At 42.4% G+C, this 18,901-nt stretch overlaps 2 protein-coding genes across 2 annotated transcripts in view; both read left to right on the top strand.

Annotated features, from left to right (window-relative positions):
* dlgap4b (discs, large (Drosophila) homolog-associated protein 4b) overlaps nt 1–9,475 on the top strand; it is a 109,083-nt gene extending 99,608 nt beyond the window's left edge. The window contains 3 exon segments of the mRNA XM_051074545.1: nt 1,279–1,370; nt 3,812–3,982; nt 4,985–9,475. Coding sequence (XP_050930502.1) covers nt 1,279–1,370; nt 3,812–3,982; nt 4,985–5,227 — 506 coding nt within the window. The 3' untranslated portion in view covers nt 5,228–9,475.
* Nucleotides 9,476–10,260: 785 nt separating this feature from the next.
* LOC108884033 (uncharacterized) lies at nt 10,261–18,386 on the top strand. The gene is made up of 3 exons (XM_018677648.2): nt 10,261–10,673; nt 12,864–13,105; nt 14,043–18,386. Exons 1-3 carry the CDS (start codon nt 10,655–10,657, stop codon nt 15,678–15,680), a joined length of 1,899 nt encoding a protein of 632 aa, XP_018533164.1. The 5' UTR covers nt 10,261–10,654; the 3' UTR covers nt 15,681–18,386.
* Nucleotides 18,387–18,901: the final 515 nt, after the last annotated feature.

The raw sequence follows: 18,901 nt of genomic DNA, 5'->3' as shown, positions 1-18,901 counted from the left end.
TGTCAAGCTCCCGACAGGCACAAAAAAAATTACAGACGTGATCACCTACCACTTAGCCAAAGATATAGTCTGTTTTATATCGGACACCATTATATTTTCTGTTCCTCTTTCTCATGTATCGGGTAAATAAAATAGCAAAAAAAATATAGAAAAAAATTGTGAAAGAGAATCGTTATCTCAGTTCTAAGCAAAAAGATCATGATCCTCATTTTTTTTCCAGAATCACGTAGCCCTAATGTACAGTCAAAGCACTGCTGAAGTCAAACATGTGGAGGCCCTCTCAGTGAACTTGGCATCTTGAGCCTCTCACCAGAGGTCTGATGCTGTCTGACCTCAGCACGTGGCTCAGAGCTCCCTTATATAGGGTGTTTTGCCTCAGGCCCTACAATCTCGATCAGACGTACACAGCATGGAGGGGATGAGGCGGTAATACCTGGGGTTACCACACACAAGCAGGCCTGTAATCCCCAGAATTACACAAATCTACTCTGGAACTGATTAAACCTCCAGATTAGATTAGTGCTCCAACATCAGCCTGACTAGGCAGCAGTGAACACACACACAAATACACACCATACACACAAACAAACAAACAGTGGGCAGGCTTTGGATGCTCAGTTTTTATCAGAGATGCTGGATCAATGTATGAACAAGTCCAGAGAGAGGCCATGTTTTTTTTCATTTTTTCTAAAATGAATGTGCACATGTGTGACCCTTTTTACTGTAAAGTAGTTAGCGTTTTCTGTTAAATCTGATGCAAATCTGTGGTCCAGAGCTGGGTCTCACCACACTATAATCACATTGCCATAACTTTGCAATCCAGTGATCAGATAGGAGTCCCAATTTTGTCATGGGCAGATGTTTGTCCCAGTTTTGACATAGCAACAGACTAGCATGGTGAGCACTGACTGACAGAAGGCTGGAGTATCTATATGAGCTTATATGCCTTTAAAGAGGATAACATTGTCCAATACACTGTAATCCTCTTCATGCCACCCTGTGGAGTTGGTTGGACAATGCATTGCAAGGTACATCTACTGTATATGTCTAGGTTCCTTCAGTGAGCATCTGGTTTGCATTCTGTATAAGCCAGGAGCACTTGGTGTAGTTGTTGTACCTTTGATAAAGCATGTCTTGGTGTGTACCACCATGTTTCTGAAGTTAAAGATGAAAAGGCTGGGTTTGTGTGTCATCCACAGCTAGAATAACAGAATGTATCTGAGATAAACTATCTGTGACAATCTTTTCATTTTTCTGTTTTATGTATTCTGTCTTCAGTGCTGGGAAAGGTTCGCAGTGCAGTAGGAAGTGCCCAGCTCCTTATGTCCCAGAAGTTCCAGCAGTTCCGGGGACTGTGTGAACAAAATTTGGTGTGTATATTGCCTATTGCCTTTCTGTGACTCTTCCGCTATGCAGGTCCACACAGGCATGAAACTGAAACTTGAATCTGCAGTCACATACCCATTTTTTTTTTTAAACCAAACCCAATATTATATTTTATTCTCGCCAAGATATTCTTTCCTTGGTACACATGAAGAATTTCACACAAATGAAAACTGACTAATCTGCCATGATACACAACATATTGGGCCTACACAGATTAAGAAACGGTGGCCCACCAGCACAAAATACAGGGAGCTTATAATAAGCCAATAAGCCATTCCTCTCAGGTGACGTGTTTTGCTGGATATGGCATTATGTAAATTACAGCCAGTTGCCAGTTGGTGTAATATTCAACAAACAATCTAAATATATTTTAATACAGGCAGAACAGTTACTGTGATGTTTAAGCATAAAGTACAAGGTTGTAATGTTCTTAAGAAGCTTTCATTGTGGGAAGAGAGAAATTTCCAAATAGATTGTGTTCGAAAGTAACTGAACTCCACTCCAATCCAGACTTGAATACTGATTGATACTTTGTTGAGACCTATCAGGATGAGACACACAGGACAGATCAGAAGAGACCTCTGAAAACACAATCACACAGGCCACATCAACTGTCTTTCAACCACTGTTAAATGCTGTCATTATTACCGTGCTGTTTAGCCAACAGAGGTTGGAGTGTAACAAAATGATTTTGCCTAATTAGTTAAGGAAATCAACAATGAATGCTTCATATTCACTGATGTAACTGCACCATATCCTGTTTCCCAACTGATTTAAGCATCTTATCAGCTTCAGTGAGTAATTTCTTTCTATGCTTTGTAATGACTAAACATTTTGTATTAATATTTTAAACATAATGCAAATTGCTTAACTCTCCAGAAAATCTGCTTAGCATATCTTCAGCTGTACATCCACTCAGTTGAGAATGTGATCCTAGGCAATATTTGCTCTCCTGTTCCCTGATCTTCACCAGTCAATTAGCATGCTAAAACATTACACACATGCGGTTTACAAGAATGTCTGGACATAGATCACAGCAGTGAGTGCAGCTGCTTAAATATGAAGAACAGAGTGGAGCCTGCACAAACAAATGCCCGTCTGCCTGGAGCATTACACACAGTAGCTGTGTCAGAGGAAAAGATGTCAGAGCAGGATTTACTTTATATCTGTCTGGCAATCTGTGCAGGCTTTGCAAATACAACAAACATAGAGACAGCTGTTAGTAAACATTTTAAAGGATCATGTCATGTTATTTATAATGTCAACTCAAGTGCAGATCCTGAATGATTGTGTTCTTTTTTTCTGTCAAAAATGTGTTCTTCTGGCTCTGTATACTGGCTTATTCAACTTGGCAGTGATGGAGCATTTATACTGTATCATATGTTTGACAAAATAATTGTGCTGTAACACGGCTCCCTCTAGTGGTGAATGTGAAAAGAGCCACATAGAACAAGGAAAATAAAAGGGGAACAGGGCAAACACGAGCTCTGGGGACAGGATTCCTGATATTTGGCTTATTATTTTTGATCACCCTGCAGTTAAGTTACAATGAGGTAAAAACCAGTGCACATTTAAAACAGAAAATCCTATTGTCAGCACTGGTTACACAGTCTAGTCAAGCAGCCAGGAGCCTGTGCAGGTAGTCACTTGTGGCCTAATTTTAGCCTCTCTCCCTACAATGGCTCCAGCCAAGGTGAAACAGCAATACAGCTTTCTCTTCACATTTGCCTCAGCTCATGTAGCTACATTAACAAAACAGATGTGAAGAGAAGAAATTACACCATTTTCAAACCAGAACCTCCAAAAACTCTGTGTGATGGTGTGAACCCACAACAACTGACCCAGATACTCCACCTACTGCCCTGACTTCTCACATTACTGACACATCTAGGACAAAGTATTTTTAAGGATTAGTCTAGTTTCAACTTGCCAAATAAAGTTTAGTCAGCTTATATATATTAGGTGATTTATTTTTCAGATTTGTTTGTGTGGTGCACCTGATCCGTCTCTGGTGCTAACTAGAATGGATGTGCTGAAAGTAGGCTCATGCTTTTGCCATTTTAAGGCCAAAGACCCATTTAAAGGCTGATTTTTCAGAAACCATAGCCCAGTTTGCAGAGTTCTGAATGTTCTTTTCACACCAGGACAGTACATACACTGGATACACTGGAAGACAAACAAGAATAACAAGAAGTGAGACAGTGAGGCTGTGTAGCAGTGGGATGGGCAAAAAAGACAACATACGTAATCCCAACAAATAGAAATAGTAGTACAAACAGCCTTCTGTACTTTTCTATTTAAATGTCAATGACAAGACTGTAGATTGTACCCTATGCTGACATGCACTGTGTCCTCACTCCTCATTGTTCACACATTGTTCATCCATTTTCAGTCATTTTCATCCCTCTCTCTTTCCTTTGGGCAGAATGTGAATGCCAATCCGCGACCCACAGCCCAGGATCTGGCTGGTTTCTGGGACCTGCTGCAGCTCTCCATCGAGGACATCAGCCTCAAGTTCGACGAGCTCTACCATCTCAAGTCCAATGACTGGCAGCCTGTGCCGTCTGCGGCTGCCCAGTCGCCCCCTGAGCGGAAGGTACTTCCCACCCCTGCTGCCCAGTGCCCTGGCTGGGGTAGGAAAGCCGCCGTAACCGGCCTCTCTCCTCCCACCACCACCACCACCATTGCTCCCACTCTTTTTTACTTCCCCCTTGATCCCCCCCACCCCCCACCCCCTTGTCCCTACGGGGGGGTTGAACTCTAACAGGGCCTCCCTGTCCAACACAAAGGGACATGAGAGATCCCTTTAGGCATGCATGGAAATATTCATCTCAAAGAGGGCTGTCGTTGGTGTGTTTCTAAGTGTAAGGCCCTGCTTTGAGCATGCATGTGTCACTTAATGATGTGTGTGTTGCAGTGGAGCATGGCTAAGATGCACTGGCTCATGTGACAGAATGCAGTCTTGCTTTTGCTCTCGTTGTGCTCTTGTGTTTAAATGTATGTGCTTGTGTTTATGTGTTGTTGGTTACCATTTGTTGCTCTCTGTGTAAATATTGGTGTTTGTGTTTGTGTTGTGTGTGTGTGTGTGTGTGTGTGTGTGTGTGTCTGTGTCTGTGTCTGTGTCTGTCTGTCTGTCTGTCTGTCTCTTTATGGATCTTTTAATGGTGCAGGTGAACGGCTTTTGCTTTTTGTTGCTTTGCAATGCAAATCCATTGATTGTGTCTTGTGATCCTTTCACTGTGCTTTTAGTTTGATCCAGTGTGGTCATCATTTCATGTTACCATTTCATGTCTTTGAAAATTGTCATTCAAATGACTGTTTTTCCTCAATGTTTGCCTGTCTTTACCAGTTGTCTATTCTGTCTGTGTTTTTGTTCGTCTTTACAAAAGCTTTAACAAAAACAAATCAGCGTTGGCATAATGTCTTTGTCCTGTCTGCCAAACCTGCCTAAACAAATAGAACCCGTTGAGGACAGTTTTCTTATTACCCTCTCTCATTGTCTTATGTCTGTCTTTTGTCCTCTCTCCTCCTCCTTTGCACAATATTTTCTCCCTCTGCCTTCCTCTGTCTGTCACGTGTCATCGCTCCGAAACTACAGGACGAGGAGAAGGTGGCCCCTCCAGCGTCAAAGAAGCCCGGTAAAGGACGACCAGCGCTGGGCCGCGAGAAGAGCGCTGACTCTTCATCCACCTCTTCTTCGGCCTCGGCAGAGAAGCAGAGACAGGAGGCCCGCAAGCGTCTGCTGGCTGCTAAGAAGGCTGCCTCGTTTCGCCAGAACTCCGCCACAGAGAGCGCAGACAGCATTGAAATCTACGTCCCAGAGGCCCAGACTCGCCTCTGAGAGAGACAGTGACAAAGAAGGACGTAGGGGTCGGATCAAAGGGTAGATAAGTGTCACTGAAATACCTGGAAAAAGTAGAGGAGGACTTTCGCAATGCAAATGGGCTACTCGGAATGCAGATGGATGGAGGTGGGAGGAGGAGAGCTCAAAGGGGGTGGGGGTGTCAATTTGGGCATTTTTTGACACATTCATACAGTTATAGGCTGGTCCTGGTGGCATCAAACACTTAATTAACAAAACAGAGAAAGAGACACTGAACTCATGGACTTGACAGACTATGAAGCAGGAGACTCGTCATTTGAGGCTGCTACTGAAAACCTCAGCTGATGAACTTTGTCATTTCTTGTTACTACTCTTGATATCATAAATTGTTAATGAAGGTATTGTTATTATGACGATTATATCCTAAAGAATCTATATGAAGACTGTTTTAAACGTTCCTCTATCTTGGCTATAAGATGTATTAAGTGGACAGAAGACGAGCATTAACGCCCTTCTGTCTCCCATCGTCCTCCTCTCTTCCCAGATCCTTGGCCATCTTGTAGCTTTGCACAACACCGCCTTGTGGCCATCACTCACACTGCGCACACTACATCCACTGCACTCACACTCTACTCACACCTATGTATGTCTTCCTTGTATTTATTTGTTTACTTTATTCATCCTTTGTTTTGTACAAAAAAAATCCACTTAGATCAGGTTATTATGAATATTTTTGGTATGATGAAATTGAAAGTCAGGTTTGAAGGGGTATTTCTATAGTTCCCTAGCAATTAACTCGTGTGTGTGTGTGTTCTTCAAAATGTTTTTATGTCAAAAAGATCTTAAACACTGGTGAGAATCTTTAAAGTTTAGTTTCTTAATGGTTTTGAATGAAAGCACGTCCCTGTATTAACAATGACCGAGCGTGAGAATCTCAGTTTGAGTCAAAATGACAGTGGCCACAATATTACTGAATATAATTTTCTTTCTAGGTAACACAACCTTTTTAGTTTGTTTTGCTTCTCTCTGTTCCATTAACTTCATGTTTGTGCTGTAACTGCATATACGTGAATATTTCAGTCTGTTTGAGGCTTCTTTAAGTGCTTTTATTAACCTCAGTTAGCATGCAGCTCATGCATCTCAGATGAATCTAGGGCTTTTATTGAAGTAATGCAGCAGGATGCAGGATAATACTGTTTGTGAGGACACACATTAATACATGTGTCTTGCTGTTATTTTTATACTATGTTTCCAAAAGCATTTATGATTTATTTTGCTTCCATCACTCAACAAAATCAATCTTAGTTTTTTGTTACCATTAGCGTTTTTCCCGCCATTGAACATAGTCCAAAGTATCTGCACTTTTTTTATTCAAAGAAAAAGTATTTAATTAAAGCATTACATACATTAGTCATTGTGTATTCATCATTTATTAAATGCTGCTTGCTTTCTTTTTTCATGGAAGACTGCATAAGCCAAAGATGAATTCACAGTTTCACATTCATCCCATGTATTTCATTCAGCAGGGAACTCAACGGTAACTGCTTACTGTGAAAATAGATGGAGTGGACTGTTGCCACAGCACCACATGTATTACAGGTTCAATGTTTAGATATGCACGTGCCCAGAAGCTTGACCAGCTCTGTAACAATAATGAGTTATTGCTTTGAAGCGTTCAAGGCTGGTGGGAGCTGAAAAGTTCAGAGATGTGACATTTTTAAATGGAACATGAGCACTGAGCAGAGTTCGTGTACTACTCTTAAAGCAGGCATCTGTTTACATTGCTGTCCCCTCCTCTGCTTGGAAACTTGTCTCTTTTTGAACCATTCCCTTCTGACCTCTAGAGGGCAACAGTGGTTAATTTCAATTTGAGGTAACAAGATATTGTTTTGTATCTGTACATTGAAAAGGCCTGCCCTGTTTTCCATTAAGGAGTCGGACTGCGTGGATGTCACATATTAACAGAATCAGGAGGTCTGATAGGAAGCCATAGGATTTCACACTAGTAGTACACGTCCAACCATAAAGACAGCCCCAACAAGCCTTAGATCAACTACAGGTCTTCCCTGTCTTAACTCACATTTGATTTCTTCCAAATAGACTAAGTAAGTGGTAAATATTAGTAAACAAATCCAAACCTCCCCCTCCTAATTAGTTATGTTAAACTGCTGCAGTGTCACTCCATTGCTTTGACTGTTGTGATTCCTCTTTCTCACCCACTGTGACTCAAAAATGCAGCCTGGGGCTTTTGAATTGGAAAAGCCCAATGACCACCATTCTTTCTCTATCTTGGCAAAGAGCTTTCTCTTGATGGCAGGTCTTTGTTTGCCTGTTGTGTTTGCCTGCTGGAGATGACTCTCAGCGAGGAAAACGGCTCAGGGGTGTCAATAGCCTGTTCCCTGGTTGCTGTCAATGCCCCCCACCCCCTGCTCCCATTTGACTGGGGTGGGTAGCATCGTTAGCACCTGAAGGCCTTTTGTGTGACTCAGTCGTTGGCTTGATTTGATTTCTGACTGCCAGGAAAAAGGTTGTGTGTATCTGACAAGTTGTTTTCCCAAAATAAGCAAAGTGGAGGCTGTCTCTTTTATGTGTGAACAGGCTTATTGTCAGCATATTTCATTGACTACTTTCATTTTAATTTCTTCTGTATATGCACCTGCTCCCATGTTTAAGAATATACTTAATGCACTGCACAATTTCAAATCATATCATTTTCAATTTTTTTTCTCCATTGACTGCAGATTGTTTTTCAGGCCTTTCAACTTTCCTCTCTCAAAACCCAAGGTCTGTGCCTGTTTGGAGCGCAGATCAGACACAATTTGGCATCTAGGGAAGGAGGGCAGGAACACAGGGAAAGCTGTTCTATGACCTAACCATCACAAAATGAAAACAATTGCTGGAATTTGGGAGTGTAAAATGCCAAGACATGTCAGTGACATATTTAAAGAGAAAAAAAGAGAGAGGCTGATTTCATACATTTTAACAAGGCTTCTCTCCAATACACACACATATCGCTGGGACACACCTAGGTCTATTTCCTGGGTAGGGTTATCAATGATCCAAACTGCTGCACTGTGGGGGTTGGGGATTTTGCTGTAAAGCCATTGATTTGGGGGTGATAATGATCTCCCATTGGTTTGATGGACTTGGCCTTTTAAAGTCAAAACTGTCATATTAAAAGCATTTGCTTAAGCAGTGGTCTGTTTTGGTAAAGTGTAATTTTGAGAAGTCAACCAGTCTTTTCAACACTAGTTCTCAGCTCTACTCTTCAATGTGCCTCCTCCTTCAGCCATAGAAAACAGTAGTTAAGTTGATGGATTATGTTACCGTCTATAAACGTGAAAGAAAGCAATACTCTAAAAGTTAAACAAGAAGTGGAAAATGTCATTTACAGCATGGCTGTGCCATCTCTTCTGTTACACCAGTGTACCTTTATTTGTTCCTCTAAAAATAGGTTTGACATCACTTTACACATTGTATAAACTTAAGCAAACCATAAAGATTGGTTTATGTATTTTGCCACTTTTTCTATATTCCAGGACAGAGAAAAAGTCACTTCAGTATAGTCTACAGGAGACAGACAAAGAAGTTAATCCCAGGAAGAGAGTTTACCTCAGCTGGGATACCAGTGAATCCACTCCCATACAGTAGTCCAAAGGCCTGCTTGCAAAGAAAAAAAAAACAAGCTCATTAGCATCTCTGCTTTGTTTCCACTGAGTCGGACATAAAACTGGGAAACAGGTGAGGGGCACAACGTATGCTCTTACCACAAGAGATATGATGTAGCAAAAAGCATCTGTAAAAATACTAGAACAAATATTTTATGAAGCAAGCACATATTTTAAAGAGTAGGATCTGTTCAGTATAATATTCTATAGGCTGTGTGTATGTCAGGGTTTGTGATGGGGGGGTGGTTAGTATAAAAGAGTCCTACTGTTTGAGACAAAGTTGAGTGCGCAGGTGTGTTGTTCATAAAATGAGATTTACCTAGATTCTTGTCACTATACTCTGGTAACGTTTAAAATATATGTGCAATACTGAGTAAAAGGGTTCTTTGATATTAAGATGAAACTATTAATCTTGCATTTCTCCCCCTCCTGTGCTTCTTAAAGTTGTCTTCTGTAAATAAGAACAAAACCAGACTGAAAAATCTTCATCTTTTACAATGCTCTAGATCTATTTATACTATTTCAAGGTTGTTCAAATGTATAATGGAGAGACGTAATGTTCAATAAAATGCACACAGTACTTTCTCAAACAAGTTCATCATGGCTGTATTTGCTTACTGTTGTGTACAAGATGTTTGCTAACTATGAAGGAGAAGGTGCTTTTGTTCTTGCATTTTAAGAGACACTGCTGCATATTGTTTGTTGTTGTTTTTTAAAATCTGCAAGATTTACATTTTAACTGCAAATCTGTGTTAGTCACATGCACATGTTTTGCTTTTATTCCTTCTTCCCCTCTCCAGCCACAGTGACAGAGGGTAGCTATGTATGGACAATACATTTAAATGGTCACAACAGGTAGACTACACTTAAATTGTGGTGTCTTCCAGTAGCTTCATTTTTAAATCTCGACTCCCGCTCATTTGGCCTGGGGAATCTCCCTGAGACTTTGAGGATTCAAAGCATCCCACTTTTTTCATACTGGTATCACAAGCCTAGAGACAATCAATCTGTAGAATCAGTGTTTAAATATCACTACAGAAACGAGTGAGTCCAAATATGGCAAATCATGTTATTAACGAGTCACCAGTCGACGCTTTCGACGTTTATGATTTATGTAACAAGAAGATTTTGCTCAGTGTTACGTAAAGCCTTTCCATTCCGTATGTAGCTGTTTCCCGCACACAGCAATAAACCTGACCACTGTGGCTACAAAGACTACCGCGCTGCTACATATAAACACACTCGTGTCGCTGTAACCGTGGGGTTTTAACCGTATCGAGAAAATAACAATGTTTCAATGACTGCACTATATTTTGAATGAAATGGTTCCCCCGTCAGTCACAATGAGACGGAGCCCGTCTCTGCTGTCGAGCGGAGCGCAGTGATTGGCCGACGGCCGCCGAGGAGGCGTAATAGAGAGCCGCAATTGGCCGACAGCTGTTGATGAGGCGGGATCATTTCAGCTGCGACTGTCAAGATTGGCAAAGAGCTGGCGCTGCTGCGTGCAGGTAAAAAAAGGAACAAGCGACACAAAACAGAAAACATTTAATCTGGCAGAAAGCTAGGAGGAGTGCAATGGAAACGGACTGTCCGGTAAAGCCTTTTCGCGCAGCAGAAGAACCCCAAAAGCGAGGTATTTAAGTCGGTGGAAAAAGCGCAACACCTTCGGCGTCTTGGAAGAAAGTGCCGTTGTGTCAACCATCGTTTGGCTCCCGGGCACGCTTTGTACAGAGCAACTTGGACAGCTGCGTGTTTTCAAGCAAGCCATCAACAAAGAATGAAAGCATTCAAACGAGGTGAGCGGCACTCACGTCGTGTTTTTTAATCACCGCCATGCACGTTTATCACCAACAAAGTGGTCTGCTTGTGAGCCCGCTCTATCTTCGCTGTTGGTTTTGCCTGGTATGCGGGCTTTTTGTCGCGAGCAAATGCAGCGTGTGTTTGTGTTTAAATTTGGAGGGACAGCTAGCCAGCTAGTTATCTCTGGAGGCAGGCATGGTGTCCATCTGGCGGAGCGACATGCGGGAGGCTGTGCGTTCCTGCCTGCCTCCTTTGTGCGCTCCAGATGGCTAATTCACCGAGTAGCTCCTCGGTTTGTGCTGGTTTGAATGTAACGTTTTGGCTTCAGTCGAGTGGCTTTTGAGTGCGTTTAATTTCACGTAGAGAATGACGTTATCACTTGGACAAAGCGAGCTGGTCTGAAAAGTTGGTGTTTGATATGCAGTGGGCTGGTGTTACTAACGGTCATATTCAAAATCTGACCCCTGAGTGAGAGTAGTGTTAACTTTAGCTCACTGTTGAGCTTTAAAACTTTACTCCTAGCACCTTTTTGCCTTTTTTTTCTAATTAAAAAAAGAATATACTAAATACCGGAACCAAATGAACATGGCACAGATTTAGCAGCTTGAATCTTGATAGAAGAGACATTTTGTAAACAAAAAGTTGGCCACTTTGACAGCCTCTGCGATGTTACATGTGGCTGTTATACTGCACTGAACTAACATCTGTCTAAAATCTGCCTTGGCTGTTTTATCGGGTAAATCAGTCCCTCGCTGAATGAATGCAGATACTTTGACAAATATATGTGAATCCAATGAGCCAGTGGAGTTGAGAGGGAATGCAGCTTTGTTGTGGCCCACATCATTTTTCTTCCAGAGATCCTTACACAGAGAAGTGAGGATAACCTGAGCGTGTCTGTCAGGCTGTTTCATAATAAATGGGAGATTTTGTGGATTCACGCATGTATATCCACATCCAGACAGGCCTAATTGGACTTAAGTCAATGGCTTTAACCCAGAATTTGTTGAAACTTTTAACACCACTCTCTGAAGAGCTGAAGAGTGATTATTAAAAGGAACATTTTAGGTACATGTTTGAAAAATCACAAAGCAAAGTGATTTTTGGACAAGAACTGTTGACAAATGAAAGCTTCAGTCAGTCTTTTTGGGTTTTTTTCTCAGTTTGATTATTATTATTATTATCGATTATTAATTTGAACAACAATTTTGTCAAATGATAAATCACGACAAACATCATGATAAAGTCCCACTAATGACTGGGAAAACAAAAATACCCAGTCCCAGTCTAACATAATAAATTTAGGAGCTGGTGGAATTTAGCCCCATTTAGGAATTGAGAGGGGTGGGTGCACTGAATTAAAAAATTAGCATTTGTATGTTTTTAGTTTTCTTTCCCCCCATTTTTCTAACTTGGTCTTGTACATCCCTCATTGTAGAGGAATGTAGATTTGTCAACTGCTCTAGCAGTCTTGAGCCGAACTGGCATGAGGTGAAAACGGCCTCCTTTGCATGGTCAATAGATTCCTGGGCCAGTGGCTACTGTGATGTTGATATGCACACAATCTCCTTTGTGAAGACAGGCGCTGCCCTGGGGGTCAGGTTTCACCCAGCCCCACAGAAAGACATTTACTGCATTCTGTGGCCCACCCCTGGGATCAGGCATGCTCCATTTTGAGGGGAGATTCCCTCCAGTGGCCAACCACGTATAGGAAAGAAACATACAACAAAGTTCAGACCACAAAGCCACTGTTTAAAGATGTTCAGCCCACAAAGCATTCACGTATATCTCACTTTAAACTGGTTTGGAAGTGGAGGTACAAAGTAACTGATGAGGTTTGAGCACTTGTTTATAAGAGCTAGATCACTTGATACAAATTATTTATTTCTCCCACTAGTACATCCTCACATGGCTCCTACTATTGTGAAATATTTTAGATTTATATATTTTAGATTTATTTGTGCATGGAAGTGGGTCGCGCCAATCTTTTTCTGTAGAAGCTCAGGTAAGCATATAGCCAGTCATAAACAGTTATCTTCTCTCATCTCCGCACTTATCATACGGCAGAATAATAATAAAACACACTTCATATCAAATGACCAAAACATTTGATGTAAACAGGTTTTTAAAAGGCACGGTCAAAGCCGTAGCAGTGAGTGTGACTGACACCTCTCCCTCCTCTCCTTCAGCTCTGGAAGAGGAGCACCGCCCGGAGCAGGAGCACTCTTCGGCTGTGTCGGACAGCGATGACGGCTCTCCGCTTGACCTGTCAGGAAGAGGGCTCTTTGGGAAGCGCCGTCGCCGCGGCAACCTGCCCAAGGAGGCGGTGCAGATTCTGCGGAGCTGGCTGTACGAGCACCGCTTCAACGCCTACCCGTCAGAGCAGGAGAAACTCAGTCTGTCAGGCCAGACAAACCTCTCTGTGCTGCAGGTGAGCAGCTGGTTTTCATTAATTTATTTATTTATGTTTTTCCAGAAGTGCTCGGTACTTGCAGGAAATGATGCTTGTGGTATATGCTGTTTCTGCATTCTGGTGAAAGGTTGATTTATTTATTTTAGTTCTCAACTAATGATTCTACATAATAAACGCTCATTTTTTATAGTGGATAATGCCCATAAACACTTTTTTTCCCACAAGTTTGACTGCACTTAGAAGCTTTGTCACTGGTTTGTTGATCCACAAGTGAAGGCAAAAGATTAATCAGATGTTATCACCACACTGTACTGTTCAGAAGGGCATTTATTCCGGCCTTCCCTTTTCACTTCATTGCATCAGTAGTAGACATTTCCTCTTTCCCTCTCAACACACAGGCCTGCACAAACAGGCAGGCTGCATTAGATAAGGCATTGCAGATCAGCATGAGGCAGCAGCAGAGTTTCTTGTTATGTAGTCAGTTCACTGGAATGCCTTTGGCTGCCTTCTCTGTGGCTCAGCATATTTGAGCTCAGCCCTTCATTATTGCCAGCTTTCTGAGGGCTCTCATCTCTGTCTGTCTCACTCTCTTTCTTCCTTGTGTGGGAGGCTGTACCACTAGAGGGGGTGCGTAAGGCCTCATGCACAAATGTAGATGAAGAAAAGTGTGTAGGTGATTATTAAAATCACGGGCATCGGATCATTTTTAGTCCTTGAACGTGTTGCAGGGGTTGAGTTTTGGATCCGGCTAATTGACGGCTTCTGAGGCTGTCAGGTCAGAAATGAAACTTTAATCAAATTCTACAGTTATTTTTAAGGGTAGCCCTGAGAGGAAGATGGGAAAGTGCATCTTAAGTGTTGTGACTTTTTCTTTTAAATTATTTTTTTAAGTGAAACATTCATAACTAGTTATTATCAGTTCTTTTCATGCCAGAAATTCACCCTCTTTTACCAGATATGTAACTGGTTCATCAATGCACGTCGGCGCCTCCTCCCTGACCTCCTTCGTAAAGATGGAAAAGACCCCACCAAGTTCACCATCTCCCGCAAGGTTGGTGGTAAAAGTGAAGGCCACTCGTCTAACGGAGGGGGAGCCAGTTCTCCAGAGAGAAACTCTTCCCCCGGCTCGTCTCAGCAGCGCCCATCTGTGATCCGCTCTGCCCCCACGTTGGACCTCAGTCTTCTTGGGAACACAGCGACAGCTATTCTGACAGGGGCAGGCTACCCGGGCAAGGAGGGATCAGTCCAGGCGCTGATGAAGCTGGATACACAAACTTTGCTGAGGGAAGCAGAGGAACAAGGGGCTAATACAGCTTGCCTCACCAGCACAGCAATGGCACCTAGTCCCACCAGCGGCCTCTTCAACACGCCTCCCCCGACTCCTCCTGAACTCTTCCCCACCCAGGACTTCAGCGATTTGAGGCTCCTTGTCGATGCAGCACTGCAGAGGGCAGCAGAGCAGGAGAACCTGAAGAGACTGCAGGAGAGCCAGAACAAACCAACAGAGGCTGTAAAGACTGAACAAGAGGAGGCACAGTGCGGTGCTTACAGCAGTGACATGGGCCCGACACCGCCTCCAGAAGACGGTCAACAAGTCATGGATGCCTCCAGGGTGCAGAGTCTGATGGAGAAGGCTATGACAGTTCCAGTGTCAGCTTTAACTTCAGTGTCAGCTCCAGTGCCTCAGTCCTCTGCAGCCTCTGTACTAGTACCAGCTCCTGTCTTGATCACGGCCCCGAGGCTATCTCCTCTCCCGACAAATAACGTCATCTGGAGCCCCCTGGAGAAGGACACAGCCGGAGCCTCCAGCCCAAACCAGCCGCAGCTCATCCCAGCCCATCTGCCAACCTTAGTGCCACTGTCAGCTGCAGTTTTCGGACAGGCAAATTCTCAGAAACCAGCTGCTGCTCCAGTCGTCGCCCCAGCTTCATCATCAGCTCCAGCCTCAAGCTCAGCTTCAGCTCCACTGCCCGCCACATGTCCCATAAGTGCAGCAGCACCAGCTACAAGGCCAGTCTCTGTGCCATCACCAGCCCTCCTCCCAGCTACAAGTCCCACCTCTGTCACTGCTTCAAGCCAGGCTTCACCCCCAACTGTAGCGCTTGTTCCAGCCACTCCCTCTTCAGCCATTGCCTCCCTCACATCCCCCAGGGGAGTCCCGCTCTACCTGCCATTCCACAAATCCCCTTTAATCCCTGTCACAGTTCCGTGTCCATCACCTGTTTCGACCCCAGCATCGTCTCCAGCCCCCGTTCCCTCCCCAGTCTCCGCCTCTGGCCAAGCTTCAATCCCTGTCCCAGCTTCAGCCCCAACATCCTCCTCTACTCCAACCATCACGTCTCTTGCAGGCCTCGCCTCCCACCTCATTCCTCCTCCTCCTCTTCAGCCCTCCTCCCCAAGCAACACCAGCAGCATTAGTAGTATTAGTAGTAGTGGTGGTACCCAGAGGAATTCAGCAGTGGTGCCCAGTGTTTGGAGCATGGTCCATACTGACACCAGGCAACCCAGCTCTCTTCAAGTGGTAAAGGCACCCATCACCACAGTGTGGGGCCCACAGCATAGCCTGCACACGGTGAGTGAAACTGTTAACTAGGCGCTGGAACTTGGCACCTTTTTTATATATATATCTGAGGAGGAGAGAGGCCAGACATTCCCTTAGGCTGAACAACACTGTATATAGAAGAATGTATCGTTCATCATCAGTCCTTTTCAACATTAAAGCCTGTGCCTGCAGAATACACGGCAATGAATTAAGATTTGTAAACTGGGACAAAATGAAGTAACGGACGTGAGGTGTTTTAGAGACGTGCTGTTTCGAGCAACTTTTTATTGTTTAATATGCTGTTCTTGATGGACGCTGTTGCTCGTGGCGCCTTTTTTCAAAGTGAACGTTCTTCAGTGCAGAGTAAATGTATTGTGCAAAGTTTTTGATGCCAATTTCAAAACTCCTTTCCACGTTACAGTTTATGAATGGAGGATGAAAATATCCCACAATTGTACAAAATTTGAAACGGTGTAATTATCAGCACCAGCAGTTAGCCTCTTCAGTAGCAGTACTGGACTTTGAATGTACAAAAGGCACTGACATTAGTGGCTGGGCTGCCTATCATCCATTCCCCTCCAGCATAGAGAGGAGGACATTGGTGTTTTTTCTATGTACAACAACAATTTCATAGTCCTCTATAGTTGTGCAATTCAGATGGTTTTTTAAATACTCCACTACATTTTCCTGTTTTTCCCTTTTTTTCTTTTCTTTTTTTTGTGTGGTGGTGATGAGCAGAGGGGAAAATGATTGTAGTGCAGCGAGCCTGACTGAATGACTCGCCTCAATGTGTCTGTCTCCATCACACACACCACACCCCCTCCGCCCCCCTCTCCTCGTCTCCCTATCTTCCTGTCTTTTTATAGCTGAGGGGATTCATCGGCCCTCACGAACTTCAATCCCAACAGCTCACCACATGCACTCGAGCCCCACATCTTTCTTTCTTTGTCATTTCCAGTCTAAACACGCATTCAGACAAATGAGCAGTATTTTCTGTATTTGTTGGAAACATATCTGTTACGTGTGTGTGTGTGTGTGTGTGTGACCTTGCTCAGTTGTGTACAGTTTGCAGGGACTGTTGATGGGGGGGGTGAGTAGCGGATGAAGGAGAGAAGGTCACTTTGGATCTGTTACAGAAATCAATTTCAGTGGAGAGGGTGAGCAGCTTGGTGATCTAATGACATCAAGCTCTTACAGCTCCTGAAATGAAACATTACACTTGCTGTGAGACGCAGCACCTTTTATTTTTCCCCTCTTATTTGGAGGATATATAAATTACACTGATTTCCTTGTTGATTTGGGGCTGTAGGATTGGGTCACTGTATTTCAAACCAGAATGTCTCAATACTGGTAAAGCAAATGTAGCCGATGTACTGAAGTAGCTTATATGATTTGCTTATTGTTCCAGAATGGTACAACAGCATAAAAATGTACTTTTCTCCGTCATCAGTGCTTTCCACTTGTGTTTAAAAATGGGTTCTGTAGAGTTCGTAATCATTCATAAGCTGTAGTTTCTATGAAACTGTCTTAGCATAAACCACAATATATGGCTGACTGCCAACTGGACATCTATTAACAGTAGCAAATGTCGGGTTCCCATGTGAATAATACTGTAGCAGGATTATCATGATTACCAGTGTCACTGAGCCTTGGCTTGGTTCAGATGGTTTCATATTTGCATGTGCAAGAACTTAACAATGTTGGGTCAAAATACTGCTGAGCACTGACCCCAGCATTCCCAGCAAATCTCCATTCTCTTGTTCATGGCAGATATGGAAACTCGAATTCCTCCTCCTGTATTTTCTCCTCCGTTTTGTTTTGTTTGTCTTCTCACTGCCAGCTGTGTTCTGTACATGTCAGTGGAGTTCTTTGGGTTTTTTGGTTACAGGTACTCACTAGACTGATGTGCATTTATACCTCAATTTACACAAGTCATGTCAGGTTTGGGTCATATGAGTAATGTTGTTGATACTTATTACTCTAATACTTAGAATCATTACTTTTTTTTTATTCATACTACATCATGCCACTGTGACGACACCTTATCAGTTGTGATACTGGAAATGGCTGGCTAAAGATTAGGCAGGCCAGTTTTATATAGTAAGGTTTATACTGGGTTTTAGATGCAAAGCAATGTTCCGATCAGAGACGACAATGTATTGATGCATGTAAATATTTTCAAGGTCATGCTTTTTTTGTTTTTGTATGTATGGGCATGAACTTAATCTCAAACTGTGTAGTTTCTTTACAGCCAAATGCATTCAGAAATGTTTTTTCAAGTTCATGTTGTGAATCATGACTGACCGTTGGCAGTATGACTGGCTGCTGTGCCTTAAACCTACGACTGAGGGACGCTGTCCCTTTTTTTTATATATATATAAAAACTTCTCAATAGTCGTGCAATATATGCCTTAAACTTTAAATGTGTGTTTTGTATAAACATTTCAAAGAATAAAAGTTCAGTTTTTCATAAATGCTACTATTTTTCAGTCTTTTGTGGCATATAAAAGCTAAAGTTAATTTAGATTTGTTTTGAGAGAATAATCAAACAATAGATGATTCAGTTACCTTTTTACATTTCCCCATTGTGGGACTAATAAAGGATTATCTTATCTCTCTTATCTTACAACAGGCATTTCATGGAAGGGTGTCATAGTAGGGTGCATGGCTTAATACTTTAATACATTTTAATAAAACAGTTACCATTAATATTAGTAACACCTGTGCATTTTCAGTGTTTGAATCTGATGACAGTTGTTGGGTGGTTGATAACCACACATAGACCAGATGAATAGTTTTTGAATGTTAAACTCTAAATTAACATTATTTTTGTTTTTCCAAACTTTAACATGATTGTTGTTGAATGAATAGTTAATGTTATAGAAAAATGTCAACAAATTGAAACCAGGTTTTCAGGGATTTTAAAGATTGAAGCCAAGTAGAAAAACATTCATTTTGCTTATCAAGTACTCTCATGGCGAAATGTATCTGATGTTGAAAAATTGAAGTTTGAAAAGCTTGTTTTGCTAGACACAGAACATTTCATTTACTTGATGGACCTTGCTGATCTTATTGCAGGTTTTAGCCCATTTACCACAAATTGTGCACACATTACTCCGAAACATTTAGTTTTTATTGTTCTTTCAAATTCATAAAAAAAAAAAACAAGTGTTAATCCTTCATACAGGCCTATGGTTCAGTTCATGTCAGTGAAATATTGCAGGAAACTTGCTGTAATGAATATTTGTGTATTTATTTAGTTAGCATTTCTG

Source organism: Lates calcarifer, linkage group LG12, assembly GCF_001640805.2.
Source record: "Lates calcarifer isolate ASB-BC8 linkage group LG12, TLL_Latcal_v3, whole genome shotgun sequence".
Lineage (NCBI taxonomy): Eukaryota > Metazoa > Chordata > Actinopteri > Centropomidae > Lates > Lates calcarifer.
Note: the sequence above shows the minus strand (reverse complement) of the source record. Positions and strands in the feature narration are given on the sequence as shown.

What these genes read in the sequence shown, in the direction of transcription:
- LOC108884033 (XM_018677648.2), top strand. An exon ending in CAAACCTCTCTGTGCTGCAG is followed by an intron (nt 13,106 to 14,042) that starts GTGAGCAGCTGG and finishes CTCTTTTACCAG; the next exon opens with ATATGTAACTGGTTCATCAA.